This window comes from Microtus ochrogaster, unplaced genomic scaffold (genome assembly GCF_000317375.1).
Source record: "Microtus ochrogaster isolate Prairie Vole_2 unplaced genomic scaffold, MicOch1.0 UNK42, whole genome shotgun sequence".
Taxonomy (NCBI): Eukaryota; Metazoa; Chordata; class Mammalia; order Rodentia; family Cricetidae; genus Microtus; species Microtus ochrogaster.
In genome coordinates, this window is record NW_004949140.1 from 792015 (window position 1) to 807949 (window position 15935).

General features: G+C 41.4%; 1 protein-coding gene across 1 annotated transcript in view; it reads left to right on the top strand.

Moving 5' to 3' along the window:
- Positions 1 to 15935, top strand: part of Kiaa1210 (KIAA1210 ortholog) — a 135497-nt gene that overhangs the window by 94354 nt on the left and 25208 nt on the right. Inside the window, exons 3-5 of the mRNA XM_026790136.1 lie at positions 717 to 843; positions 1135 to 1260; positions 9339 to 9494. Of these exons, the coding sequence (XP_026645937.1) occupies positions 717 to 843; positions 1135 to 1260; positions 9339 to 9494 (409 nt within the window). The remainder of the gene's footprint in view (positions 1 to 716; positions 844 to 1134; positions 1261 to 9338; positions 9495 to 15935) is intronic.

The window sequence follows — 15935 nt, forward strand, 5'->3', positions numbered from 1 at the left end:
CTCTTCTTACAAAATGCCCTGGCTCTGTTTCCTGGCTCTGTTTCCTGAGGGGGCCACGATCCCTCTCACCCCTCAAAAGGGTCTTCAGGAACAGGACCCGGCTCCTCTTTTGCTAAGGACCTCGCCAACCAAAGGCCTACCTCTTTGATTTAATTGTAGTGGGGCGATCTGCTCTCGGTGTTGTGCGCTGGTCCCCAGCGCCTGTGGCCCCTGCACGTCGTCCGCCACTGCACCGGTCCCCAGGGTCTGCCTGCTAAACAGCTTTATTTTTAACAATAAGCATAATCTATAGCAGGGAAATGACATATTTATATTTATGTGACTTCAGCCAGAAACTGATAGAAACAGATTCAGAGACCCAAAACCAAACATTAGGCAGAACTTGGGGAATCCTGTAGAAGTGGGGGTCAAAGGCATCACAAGAAATCCCACAGAATCAACTAACCTGGGCTCGCAGGGACTCACAGAGACTGAATCGACAATCAGGAAGCCTGCATGGAATTAACCTAGGTCATCTGCACATATGTTACAGTTGTGTATCTTGGTCTTTGTATTTTTGTATTCTCACTCCCCATCTCACAGACTGATTTATGGTTCAATATATATGCGTCTCTGCATTCTTTCTGCTCTGTCTCTTGTATCTATATCATGAAAATATCTTGTACTTTGATTCTTAATCTTGGACTGCTTTTAAAAGACTTTTTCTTTCCATGTAGGCCTAAGAGTAGCTTGGGAACCAAGTCCATATCCCATGACAGTGTCTTCTTTTTGGAATCTGAGCCTGAGAAACGGGGAAGCAAACTGCTCCTGTCTCTAGAGTCCCAGAGAAGCAGACCACAGGAGGTAATGATGAACTTGACCTCAGTCTAATTCGACACTATTTCTCTATCATATCCTCCTCAAAGGAGAGAGAAATTTAATCCTGCTCAAAAGTTAATTTTACCTCACAACAATATCTTAAACATCAAATAATCCAATATTTAAATAGGTGTGTACTCATGTAACATGGCCAATACAGAGTGGTGGCTCCTGTTAGTGTACTTAAGACACTACAAGGATACTATCATTATTTTGATAGTGGGTGTTCACTATGTGCTAACATACCAAACTCAAGCTTTTTTCTCTCTCCCACAGAGATTTCCTATTTCCCGAACTCTGCCTAGAGTGACAGGAACTGATGTCCTTGGAGCTTTGAGTAGATCTGTGGGCCTCTGTGGTCCCAAAAGTGAACTCTGGGTCTCAGGCTCCAAGGTTGCTGAGGTAATACCATGGAAATGTATGGAGCATGGGCAGCTAAGTCAGATAGACAGATTGTTCTAGTCAGAATTTCTATTGTTGTGAAGAGATACTGTGACCATGAAAACTCTTAAAGGAAAACATTTAACTGGGGATGACTTATAATCTCAGAGGTTTAGTCCATTATTGGTCATGGCAGCAAACATGACAGCATGCAAGTAGACATGGTGTTGGAGAAAAAGATGAAAAACTTCTATATCTTGATCCACAGGCAGCATCAGAAGAGGCTGTGTGCCATACTGGGCATAGTTTGAACATATAAGACCTCAAAGCCTTCCCCCATAGTGACATACTTCCTCCAATAAGGCCATACCTACTCCAACAAGGCCACACCTCCTAACTTTGCCATTCCTTGTGTGCCTATGGGAGCCATTTTCATTCAAACCAGCACATTCCACTCCTTGGCCCCTATATACTCGTAGCCATGTCATAGTCCAATTTCAAAAGTCCCCATTGTCTATAACAGTGCCGGCATTGTTTAGAAGTTTGAAGTTCAAAGTCTCTTCTGAGACTCATGCAATCTCTTACCTGTAATTCCTTGTAAAATCAAAATAAAAAAGCAGATCACATACTTCTAATGCATAATAGCACAGGGCATACATTACAGTTTCAAAATGTAGGAAAAGGAACATAAATGAGAAAATCCTGGACCAAAGCAAGACCAAAAACACGCTGGGCAAACTCCAAACTCTGCATCTCCATGTCTGGTGTCAAAGTGTTCCTCAGATCTTCAACTCTTTTCAGCTTTGTTGACTGCAACACACTTTTCTCTCTTGGGCTGGTTCCACTTCCTGTTATCAGCTCTGTTTAGCAGGTATCCCATAGTTCCAGCATCTCCAAGATTTGGGGGTCTTCAAGGCAATTCAGGCTTTACCTTCACAGCTTCACACAGTGGTGTCTCTGGGCCTCCATACAGGGACACCCTGCCACATACCTAGCCTCAGAAGCTTTCTTTAGCTGTGTAGGGAGATTCCACAATTCATTTCTTCTATTCTTGACCCTAAAGCCAGAACAGTGTGGCTGAAGCTGCCAAGTTCTGCTCCTTGCTGGGGCTGAACAGGACCCCCTTGTTCAAATATATTTTCACCAGCTTTTGTTTTCAGTGGTTTCTTTCACAGCCTAATATTGACTTTCCTGGAACTAGTGCTGTAGACAGACCAGGCTGACCTTGCACTTGGACATTTGACCGCTTTTGCCTTTTGAGTGCTGGGATTAAAGGTGTGCACCACCACACCTGGCCCTAAACTTTTCTCTCACTACCTTTCACAAATTGGAAGCTTAGCTGGGTGGGATCTTGCTCTGAGGTCACCACTCCCTTAATTCCACTTAGCATCAGGCTTTTCTTTAATCTGTTTACACTTCCTGGTGCCCATTTTCTCTTCCAATTGTCCATTTTGTAATTTTCCTTGTTCAGCTTGCTCGTTTTCATTATAGATCTGCATAGGACTTGCCACTAATAACCACACAAGACAGTTAATCCTAAATTGTTTGAAAATGTTCTCTGCCAAAGCTGTTAATCTATAATTCTTTAATTTAGCTACAGACAGATTTTTTTTTAACAAGGGCAGAAAACAGCCTCATTCTTCACCAAGGCAACCTACTAATATTCTTCTCTGAAACCTCATGTGCCAGGCCCCCACAGTTCACAACACCCTCAGCACCACTGTGTTTCATGCTCCTACTAGTTTGGCCCATTAAGGCCCACTTAAAGCATTCAGATGTTTCTTTTAATCCAAAGTCTCAAAGCCCACATTCTTAACAGAAGTACAGTCAGGCCCATCACAGCAATACCCCAGTACCTGGTACCAACTTCTGTCTGAGGGTTTCTATTGCTGTGCAGAGACACCATGATCATGACAACTCTTTTAAAGGAAAACATTTAACTGGAGCTGGCTTACAGCTCAGAAGTTTAGTCCATTATTAGCATAGCAGCAGGCTGGCAGGCATGGTGCTAGAGAGGGAGTTGAGAGTTGGACATCTGGATTGGCAGGCAGCGGGATGAGAGTGAAACTAGGTTTGGCTTGAGCATCTGAAACCTCAAAACCCACCCCAAATGTCATATTTCCTCTAACAAAGCCACACCTCCTCCAACAAGATTACACCTATTTCAACAAGGGCACACCTCCTAATAGTGCTACTCCCTATGAGCCTATGGGGGCCATTTCGATAAAATAACTACATAAATCTATGCTTGAATTCTTGTCCTGCAACTTAGTGGCTGTGACCGTAAGACCTTAACTTCTCTGAGCCTTCCTTTGCTCATCTACAATGTACAGCATTGATAACTCCCTCAAAAATTTGCTTATGGGGATTGAGTGAAGAGTCTGAAAGTTTAAATAAGTTATTAAAGGAGCTGGAAGTATGGTTCAGTGGTTAAAAGCACTCTTTCAGAGAACCTAGGTTTGATTCCCAGTACCCCACAATAGCTTATAACTGTCTGTAACTCCAGTTACAGGGAATCCAATTCCTTCCTCTGGCCTCCATGGACACCAGGGACGTGGTGCACAGACATACATACAGGCAAAATTCTCACAATATAAAAGGAATATAAACCCATCTAATAAATATTTTTAAAATAAATGATTCACCCAGCTAGTACATTGTTGACTTAGAAATGTATTTAAGGTGTATTAACCTCAAAATCCATTGGCTCCCTATACCTCACTTCTGAAGATTCTCTAATTCTTCATATCTGCCCAGATATGGGAGCACTCTTAACAGTCCCAGAAAAAATTATCCTAAACTTATAAGATGCAACCATTCCTCAGCCAGATACTTCTAGAACTCTGATCCAGGAGTGCTCTCCATGGAGTTGGATTGAATGCCAGGGCATCAATTTTTAGCAGCTTGTTTCTTGTTTATGGGTGGGTTTCTGCCTGAGCATCCCTTTGAAACTGGGGAAGCTGCGCAAGGAGACCATGCCCCACTGGAAAGCTGTTTTGATATGATTTTTGTATTTGGCAAAAAAGAAGTTGAGTTTATTTTTGTCACATCTGTTTGAGGCTTCAGGTGACTGGCTCTGGCTTATGAAGTGTGTGAAAATTGTGCTGGGTGCTTTAATCTTGAAGGGTAGGGAAGACAGCACTGAGGAGATCAGCAGAGGGCATGGCTCTGGGGTGGGGGTCCCTAGTGTCACTGGAGTGTTGCCTTCTCGCAGCACATTAGGGAAAGCCTCTTCTCCTGTACTTTCTAATATCCAGTCTGAAATGGCAACACCAGCTTTTGCATGTCCGCAGTTACACTCTCTACCCGTTCTTGGCCATGGCAAGTGTTACAGGTTGTTTCTTATATTTGGAACCAAACAGCCTAGTTCCTGGCCTCTGTACTCTTTCCCCCCTGTAGTAGTAGACTTTCAGACATTAACAGTACAGACATTCAGTTAAAAACCAAGACTATTTTTTGAGAAGAATGCAAGGAAATGTTATAGGAGCTTTATTTGTCATGATGAAGGGATGGGAAAAACCACAATAGTTCAAAAGCAAGTTTTCTTTTTTTTTTCTCCAACTCAAATCAACTTAAATGGGTTTTACTTGCTTCCCACTAACAAATCTTTATTTCCATTCATGAAAGCAGTAAGTTGGCCATATTCAGCTTGCTTGGCCAGTAATTCAAAGGAAAACCCCCAAAAGACTAGTAAAGAAAAATGGAGGAATTAATACCCCCTAAATTTTTAAAAAAATATGTTTAAGGTTGAAAAGTGTTTATAATTCCTAGTAGGAAAACATTATCTGAATGAAGACCCTAATGGCAAACCACTGTAAAATGCTTCAGGCGCATTTGATGCAGAAGGGTAGGGATAGTCTTTGAAGCACCCCAGCTCTCCTGATGAGGTCAGAGGTACACTGGTTTGTATTATTGCAACATCCAGTGAGCGAGCTAAGCTGCTCTTCATTCAGCAAGGGCTCTGTTTGACATTATGCTTGACCTCCCAACTTGGCTGACAGTTTACTGATGAGATTCATAACCTTTGGGTTGTTCTGATATTTTGACATATTTGCTGGGTTCTGGGCCACATCCTTAAATGACCAGTGTGGGCCTACATCTCATGCGTTGATTGGGCCTGCCTGATCCTTCAGGCCTCTTCCTGTCAAACATGTCCAGGGACAGCAGAGGGCGCTGCATTAGTGATTTTTTTCCCCTATTACTGTGATAAAGACCATGACAAAAACAACTTGGGGGGAGGAAATGGTTTATTTCATCTTCTACTTCCAGGTAAACAATCCATCACTGAGGGAAGCTAGGGCAGGAAGTCAAGGCAGGAGCAAGGGGGCAGGAACTGAAGCAGAGGACACGGAGGAACATAGGTTACTGGCTTGCTCTGCGTGGCTTTCTCAGCCTGCTTTCTTACCCCACCCAGGATCACCTGCCCAGGGGTGGCACTGCCCACAATGGGCTGGGCCCTCCTCTATCAAGAAGTGATCAATTCCCCATAGACTTGTCTACAGGCAATCTGATAAAGCATTTTCTCATTTGAGGTTTCTCTTTCCAGATAACTCTGGCTTGTGTCAAGGTGTGTGTGTGTGTGTGTGTGTGTGTGTGTGTGTGTGTGTGATGCCAACTAGGTTAGGTGACAATAGATCCTCAATGACCATTTTAACCTCTGGGTAGAAAACTCCCTTCAAGTGCCAAGATGGCTGTACTTCATGAAGGTTAATTGGTGGCAAGGGTCCCAGATGCCCGGCAAGGTGGCTGTCACGTTTCTATAATATAAGCATTTATGATGCTGAGGCCGGAGGATCATAAGTTCAAGACTTGTTTCTTCTACACAGTGAATTTCAGATTGCCCCAGAGTATGTTCTGAGACCTTGTCTCAAAACACAGAACACACATACATACACAAAACTAAAATAATCAAGGCTCCTGACATGCAGTGCTCCAGAGATCCCGGTAGAAGTATAGAATTGTTCAGTGTCCGGGTCCCTTGAAGAGTTTGGGTTAGTTTTTAAATGTAAAAAAAGTCTATCTATATGTGTGTGGGGGTATGTACACATTAGTACAATTGCCCACAGTGGTCAGAGGGGTTGCATTCCTCTGGAACTGGAGTTGCAGACTGTTGTGAGCTGCCTGATGTGGATCCTGATCGCCGAGCAATCCCTCCAGCCCCAGAGCAGGGTTCTTAGTGGGTCATAAATGACCTTCGCAGCATCTAAAGAGTGTGAGAGGGGAAATCCAGGTATCCACTTTTGTCCCCAATACGAAAATGAAGCCAATTTTCTTCCTTTCCAGACATTCACCCGATGCCCTCTCTGATGCGCTGAGAATGTGTGTGCTTAGACGGGGCTTTCCTTATTTGATTACAAACAGTTAAGATGTGATACTCTGTTAATAGCATCTTCATGCCGTTGAGTTTAGCATTTAAAAAACCCTGTAAGAAACACTTTTCTTACTGCTCTCAGGCCCCAACCCTCTTTCTGCAGTTCTTCTTTCTTTTTTTTTATATTTATTTTACATGTATTTGTATTTTGCCATGGGTGTCGGGTCCCCTGAAACTGGAATTATAGACAGTTGTGAGCTGCCATGTGGGTGCTAGGAATTGAACCCAGGTCCTCTGGAAGAACAATCAGTGCTCTTAACCACTGAGCCATCTCTGCAGCCTTCTGCAGTCCTTCTAAATGGAGCAAATAGACCATTGGCTCTGCCTGTTGCCTTTCAGCTTCCTAAACATGGCCTTCAGTATGGGACCTCCCATCTCTGGCACTTATTGCTGGTGGGGAAACAAAAGTGCATAGTGGGTAAGAACACAAGCTATCAATTTGGCAAGAGATTTCAAATACTTGCCTTGTAAGTGGTATAACTATGATCAGTTACATCTATTCTCAAATCTCATTTCCCCCACCTAGATAATGGAGCTCATACTAGCAAACACTTCTAAGAACCGTGATTTTTAAATGAGATACGCCCGCGGAGATTTCTCACTGCCTGGCATTTTATCATCCATTAGTGAAAGTTATTTGTCGTCATTTGTAAATATTTTCATTAGACCTGGGCTTAGGGATGGTTGATTGTAGCAATAGTTGATTTAGTCTTAGTTCCTAAGTTCCCAGTAAAGACTGGTAGCAATAAAGGAGCACCAAAAACCCTAGCCAGGAGTTATCCAGGAGCAAAATCTTGGCAAATCTCTACTGTGTCCATTTTTCTTTGGCTAATGTCTGGAGGCTCTATGTCCTGAGGTATGTAGACCCTTAGACAGAAGCAAGAAATGTTAACTCTGAAGAATAAAGAACCATGAGTTATTGTAGCCCAGTTCATAGGATCGGGTGAGGCAAACTGCAGATGGTACAGTCTTGCTAAGCACCAGTGAGAGGCTCTCGCTTTGATTTCCCACAACAGATGAACAAATAGATAAATAAAATTTAAAATCTATAGTCTAATAACCATGATGCACTTGCCTGGCCATGGTCCTCTTGTATCATGGTCATTGGTCTGAAATTAGTCTACCCTGCAAAGAGACCATTTTTATCTTTTTTTTATAAAATTAAAGATTGAACTATACATTTTATTTTTTAAAGATTTATTTATTTATTTTTAAAATTCATTTTACATACTAACCACCGTTTCCCCCTCTGTTTTCTTCCTCCCCAACTTTCTCCCACCTCTCCCACACCTCACACTCACTCTTCAGAGAGGATAAGGCTTCCCATAGGAAGTCAACAAAGCCTGGCAGATCAAGTTGAGGCAGGACCAAGGCCCTCCTTCCTGTATCTAGGCTGAGCTGGTATCTCACCATAGGGAAAGGTCTCCAAAAACCCAAGAACTAAAGGTTTTAGATTTTATTTATTTATATCTAGTCTCAATGATACAGGCTTGCTGAGCATGAATCTCTAGATTTTTCTTTAGCATTCCCAGAAAGATCGACCTTAATTATATGAAGACAAGAAGTGAATATTGTTAAGATCCAGGCCAGAAGATTCTTGGAGTAAAAGGACTAGAGATTATATATAGTGTGGAAGTCAATCTCAGATCATAAAGATTTGCTTCTGTAAGCACTAGGCTCCAAAGACATGGCTCCAAAGCACTAGGCTCCAAAGCACTAGGCTCCAAAGACATGGCCAAGATTCAAAGAAAGATCAGAATGAAGCAAGATTTCTAGAGAGAATGCAGAAGGGCCTAAAACCAAGACTCTGGCTTTAATTAAACATACTTCTGACTTTGTTTGGGGATTGGCAAAAGTGTGTAGAAACCCAGAGGCAAACCCAAGACTGCTGGTGGTTGATTTCAGTGGGTATTAGATGTGAAGGCAAGGAGGCAGGAGATTCCTTCTTGAACCTATTTCTCAGTTGTTATTTTATATACACACATATTTATATATACATACATAAATAAAGGTATACATACATGTAGATAATTCATGTCTACACACATACACACATATATGTATACACACACATCCCGATGACTAAGCATCCCAAATTTGAGCCTGTGGCGGCCATTCTTATTCAAACTACCACACAGCACTTTCAGCTTAGACACTGATCTACAGAGACTCCACGGGCATTGCTCACATTCAAACACATGTATACACACACACACACACACACACACACACACTCAACGTATGTGGGTGTGCACGCATTCAAGGCACATTTGTAGTAGTTAGAGGACAAATTCACAACCTCAGGTGTCTATTCTTGCCTTTCAACCCCCTTGGTTTCAGCCAGGGGTTCTTTGCTGTTTTCTATTGTATACATCAGACCACCTGGCCTGCAACTTTCCAGAGATTCTCCTATCTCTGACTCCCATCTTGCCATCGAGGCAGTGGCATTACAGAGGCTTCTGCTACCCATTCTAATTTTTACATGAGTTCTAGAGATTTAAACTCAGATCCTCGTCTTTGCTACTGAGTCATCTCCCAGCCTGTATTAGAATTGATTAATAATACAGAATGCTAGGTTTTATTATGACATTTTTTATATGTGTCATTTTTTTTTTCTTTTTGGCCTGTCAGTCTTTTACCTGGTTAAGGAACAAAGGACACCAGTAGCCGGGGTGGGGGTGGGGGAGAAAAGCCTAAGCTTAAACCTCTTCAATTCTCCTTTTAACAGATCCCACCACTGCGCTCACGGACACTCAGTGTCTCTTCCAGTGTTACCCAAGCTAAGAAAGACTTGAAGGACTTGGAAAAAGACTTTGCCAGAGACGAGATATCCAAGAGCTCCCCAAAGAACTTTCCAGCAGACCGTTCAGCAACATGGAGCAAGGTGAATTTTAGTTCTGCTCTCAGGGATAAGTTTGAGGGTGGCCACCCATCAGAGGCATCATTTCTTGTTCTAGTTTCTACTGCCCTGCCTCAACTCCAGGGGCAAACCAGAGTGGTACTTTGGGAAAGAAACTGCCGCTCTTGGTTTTTGATTTGCATCAAAAATGGCTTACCTTTTCCATTCAGTTTTACAAATCAAATAATCACCAGTTTAACTCATAAACAATGGAAGATCTTGTTTCTGAAATACACAATAGTTTGTGGATACGTTCAGTTGTTTTATGAAAACTAAAATAGAGATTCTTTAATGAATACCACTATACACTTTTTCAATAAAAAGTCAGAGGTTCAGTAATACAATATTATTTCCTAACTGTCTACCATAATAAAAGGGAGTTGGCACACTAGTGGGCATACATGCATAAGTGTTTTGTATGTTTGGATCTACCAACCAAACAGTATCTATTAACAATTGGCAAATTAGTAGATTGTAATCATATTAACAGCTCCATTCTCATATTAATTTGTGTTTATCTTAATTCACTGTTGTGAACTTAAATTGATTTAAAATTTGGAGCCAACTAAGGCCAGCTGGCCTGGGTCTGAAAAAGCATGGGATAAAACCGGACTTGCTAAACATAGCGGACAATGAGGACTACAGAGAACTCAAGAACAATGGCAATGGGTTTTTGATCCTACTGCACGTACTGGCTTTGGGGGAGCCTAGGCAGTTTGGATGCTCACCTTACTAGACCTGGATGGAGTGGGGGTTTCTTGGACTTCCTACAGGTCAAGGAACCCTGATTGCTCTTCGAGCTGACGAGGGAGGGGGACTTGATGGGGAAGGGGGAGGGAAATGGGAGGCGGTGGCGGGGAGGAGGCAGAAATCTTTAATAAATAAATAAATTTAAAAAATAAAAAAATAAAATTTGGAGCCATTAATACTGGGAACTAAAAGTGAACAGAAACATAATTTATACCAAAACCAAGTAGCCTGCTGTAACAACGCTATTTTGTTGCTAAAAGATCCTGTAAAAGCATCTGGGCGTGTAGCCCAGTGATATTATACCTGCTTAGCATTTGTAAGGCCCTGACTTAAAAAAAAAAAAAGGTTGCATAAAGAAAAGCAGCCTTTGGCTACCGATGTCAAAAATTAAGTTAGACCAAAATTAGGTTTGACTAAAGTTAAAACATAGACTGATAGTAAGTGAATGGGAAATCATTAATTTATGAAATTAGGTTATGACTGTTTTCTGGAGAGCACCACTAAATCAAATGGGTTGGAATGGGCAGTCTGAGTTGGTGGAAGGATTAGATTGGAAACTATTTTTTATTGTGGGAAAGTGTGGTTCACATAAAATGAATCATGCAAACTATTTTAGAGTATGATTTGGTGGGGTCATGAAGCCCACCATCGCTATCTAGGTCCAGAGTTTGTTTGACGCTCCCAAATGGAAGGCTGTGAAGCAGTGGCCCCTCTTTCCTCTCTTCTATCAACTCCTGACAGCACCAATTCAATTTCTCTGTCTTTAGTTTTCTCTTTGATAGGCGTGGAATGAATACTATGAGGTCTTCGTAGATAGCTTCTTTGTTTAAGCGTATTGGTTTTGAAGTTCATCCATGTTGTGTAGCATGTATCGGAGCTTCATTCCCGTTCAAGGCTGAGATGTTGTCCTTTGCTTGTAGGTGTCACACTTGGTTTAGTCATCAATCCTTTTGTGGATGTTTGTGTCTCAAAAACAAAACCCAGACCCTCAAATCGAACTGCGTCGAGGCAGGTTGCTATAAGGTAGTTATTGGGCTGTCCCCTAGAAGTGAAGTCTTTGGTATTACAGTGTATTTCCTAATTATCCCCAGACAGGAGTGCCTCTGCCCTGTCATGACGCCACACTTGTTACTTTACTATGGTAACCCAAGGGGCGTGCAGTTGGCAGCAAGCAGTTTCTAAAGAAGTGACTCTCATAGGCATTGGGAAATAAACCAGCCTGGGTAGAAGATTCTTAAAGCAGATAGGTTGCTTACCCATTCTGGCCCCTAACTCCTATCCCCAAATGTTTCCCCATCTCCTTCTCACAGAACAACGAGCAGAAAACTAAACAGAGTAGAAAACACCTAGATAAGTCAGAGTAAACAGTGACTAAATCTCTGCTTTTTGGAGCGATTTGCAGGCTTTTTCTTCTCTCAGCTGCTTCCCTCTGCTGGCGGAATGGGGAAATGCATGCCATCAATTACTGCCCTAGGTGCTCAGGCTTGCTTTCCCTGAGTGCCCTGGGTTGGAAATGGGAGGCTTGCTTAAGCAGCTGCCTCTGCAGTTTCTTCCTCCCACAAGTCCTTCATTGGAGAGTGGGGTCCCTGGTATGTTTCAGCTCCAGTCTGCAAAACACGTAGTTTCCTCCCGGATTACCGCTCACCCCCCCCTTGCCCACTCGGCGCTCCCCCGACCCCGACTTAGGCCTCTACTCTAGCATGGGGCCTCCAGGTCTTTACATTAAGCAAGAAAGGCAGTGATTACCAACAGGTATCTCAGGATGTCACATATGACATGTGACTGTGTCTGATCGCATTGTTTGTCATGCAGAGTAATCTAAACATCCCCTAGTAGATATTACTACTGAGCAGGGCATAATTCACCTTACATTTTAACCAGAGGATCTCCTTGCCTAATGCTTCCCAGCACCCCATCATCCCCAGAACTTTGGCCATCTCCAGCCATAATGCAGTGATGGAACTCTTTCTTTTTCAGTATTGCTTTTAAGAGGAAAAAGAATTGTATGGTAAAGAAATCACGCACACAGGACCAATACATTTTCTCACTTATGAACAGGGTGGAATGGGTTAAAGGAACAGAAGATTAAATAGCCCAGCCTCAGTCCCACTGAAGGGTAAATGTTTCTGTGGTCACATGTTGTAGGTTAGGTTGTTTTCAGTTCTTCCATTATTTCAACTACTGGAGTTCATTTAGATTGCCGCCCAGCTGCTTCCTTCAATCGCGATTCTTGTGTTATTTTTGGCAGTTTTCTTCATAATTAATTCACTCTTAATGTTGATCAGTAAGCCTCTGAAACTTAGAGCATTCCTTGTTAAGTTCATGTGATAAATCAGAGGAGAGTGGAACAACACCTTCCAATTATCACATGGAAATTGGCAGTTTACAGAGCTCTTGGCTTTCTCTATAAGACTTTAAGATATAAAAGGAAAGATGCTATCTGCCCATTTCAGATGAAACAAGGGAGGTTCAGAGAGGAAAGATGACTTGGACAAGGCCACAGAGCTGATCGGTGATAAGCTGAGATGTGAGCCTGGGATCCCTACTCATATTCCATAGCACTTTCCATTGAGCCATGTGACAGTAGCAATGACATTGTTTATTAGCTAATACAATGGGGAAGCTGACAATTATCTCACCTCCAACATGAATATGGAGTAACATGGGGGGGGGGTTTCTTGTGTGAAAGGCACTGTGCCAAGCACTTCTCATGGATCATCTTATTTATTCTTTGCAACACCACATCAACATCTCTATTATTGCTTGAGACTTAAAGAGGTTAGGGAACTTGAGTCAGGAAATGATACAGCCAGAACCTCAAATTAAGAGCTATTTAATTTCAAATAACGTGTGTATGTGCATGCAAGCAAACACACACACACACACACACACACACACACACAAAGCCCAGGGCTTTAGGTGGAGACTGCTTGTTTGTTTCCCGGCCACTCAGACTTAAATAATCACACAGAAACTATATTAATTATAACAGTTTGGCCAATGACTCAAGCATATTTTTAGCTAGCTCTTACATCTTGAATTAACCCATTTTTATTAATCTGTGCATCACCATGAGGTTGTGACTGACCGGATAAGGTTCTGGCTGGCGTCTTTCTCCTTCAGCAACTACATGGCATCTCCCTGACTCAGCCTACTTTCTACGTACATCTCTGTTTGGATTTCTTGCCTGCCTGCATTCTGCCGTGCCATAGACTGAAGTAGCATTATTCATCAACCAATAAATCAACACATATACAGAAGGACATCCCACATAATTTGCTCTCTTCTGTCTAATTAAAAAAGAAGGGTTTAACTTTAACATAGTAAAATTACATATACAAAATAGCTATAAAGCAAGAATTATAGTTACAATATTTAGTTCATTTACATGTGGAAAATACTCTATCATCTATCCTATCTTTGTGTATCTAAAGCTTTATATCTAATTTAACCTTTATCATAACTGAGGAAAACTCTTTAAAGACCCCAGAAGGATATAATATTACCTAAGTAATCAGGAAATACATTGTCAACAACTTCCAAAACTCTAGAATTAACAGAGACATCTTGCTGCCTAGACAGTCACGCAAAGTTCCTCTGCAATGTTGGGGCATGCATGTTCAGCCTACAGGCCCATAGTATCTGGCAGACTTTTTCATGAAGCAGGAAATTTGAAAGACTATTTTGCCTATCTTGGCAGTTTGTCAGTCACTTTCTTCTGTATCCTGCAGAATGTCTGGCAGTTTTTCTGTGAAACAGGAACCCTGAAGGGCAATCCCATCTTTTGGAAAGTTTAACAGTCACTTTTCTGTGAGTCCTGCATGTCCAGTTCATACAGCATACCATCAAGCAGTCCAGGCAAGAGTAGCTTCTTGCCCAGATGGCTAACCTTGCCATATGGAAGGCAAATTACATAACGAATTTCCTTAATGTCCATCAGTCTCTCTGAAGTAATCGGTGCTCCCAGAAGCAGACATGTCTCACTGTTGAGAAAAGTTTAAGTTTTTAAAACCTTTTAAATGCCTTGTTTTGTAGGTCTTTGAAAGATCTGAAGAATACCTATCTATCTAAAATATATCTCTGTATATCTAGAAAACCTAACATGACTATATTCTAGATGACTATTGATTAGTCTGTAATTCTTAATCATACATTACATTTTTAAATGAGTTGCACAAACATTACTTTTACTGTCTCTTTAAAGATGTTGTTTTATTGTAGTAGGAGTGGCGGGCTATGTTCCTGGCACCCCGCCCCACCCTGCTAGCTTTACACCTGAAATAATTACATGGAAACTGTATTCTTTTAAACACTGCCTGGCCCATTAGTTTCAGCCTCTTATTGGCTAATTCTCACATCTTGCTTTAACCCATATTTATTAATCTGTGTAGCACCACGAGGTGGTGGCTTACCAGGAAGGATCTTAACCTGCGTCCATCTTGGAGAGGAGAGCTATAGCATCTGCTTCACTTCCCTTCTTCCCAGCATTCTGTTCTGTCTACTCTGCCTATCTAATTTCTGCCCTATCAGGCCAAGCAGTTTTCTTTATTAATTAACCAATGAAAGCAACAGATAGATTGAAGGCCCACCTACATCATTTCCCCTTTTTCTGTTTAAACAAAAAAGAAAGGCTTTCACTTTAACATAGTAAAATTACATACAGCAAAACAGTTATAAAAGCAAGAATTACAGTTACAGTACTTATATCTATTTTATCTTTTATCACAACTAAGGAAAACTATAACTATAGCTAACCATTCTTCAACTCCATCAAGATTCCAGAAGAATATAATATTACCTAAGCAAACAAGAAATAAGCAACTTCCAAACTCTAGAAATGACAGAGACATCTCGCTGCCTGTACAACCACCCAAAGTTCTTTTGTACCGTTGGGGCATCCATCTTCCGCCTACAGGCCCATAATATCCAGCAGACATTTCCATGAAGCAGGAAAATTCAAAGACAGTTCAGTCACTTTCTGCTATGTCCTGCAGAATGTCTCGCAGACTCTTTAATGAATCAGGAACCCCAAAAGACCATCTCACCTTTAGGCAAGTTTAGCAGTCCTCTCTCTGTGGGTTCTCTGTGTCTAGTTTATGCAACAGTCCAGGCAAGAGCAGTTTCTTGCCCAAATGGCTAACCAACTCCTTAAGGAGCCAATCTTCTTATTGAAGTAGATTGGTGCTGCCAGGAGCAGACGTGTATCATTGTCATGAACAGCCCTAAGTTATTAAAACATTAAATGCCATATTCTGCAGTCTTTGAAAGATATGAAGAATGCCTATCTAACTGAAATATATCTATGCACATCTAGAAAATCTAACTAACACGACTACAAGCTTGACTATTATAGATGATTATCCATTAATAACCTATATTTACTAATTATACATTACATTTTAAATGAACTACACAATCACAATACCTTAATAAAGATCAGAAATACATATACATATAACAAAATTGACCTTAACTTAATACCAATAAAGCAAAATTTATACCAATGTAAATTATTCATATCTATATCATATCCTCCTTTAAATGTAAAAGAACATTTATAAACAATATTTGGGAACATGGGTGCAGTTTTTTTCTCTCCAAACTGCTTTCTGCTGTATGGGGGCGCTGTTAATCAGATCTTTTATGGTGTAACCTGTGTGCCAGGTTCATCTCAGT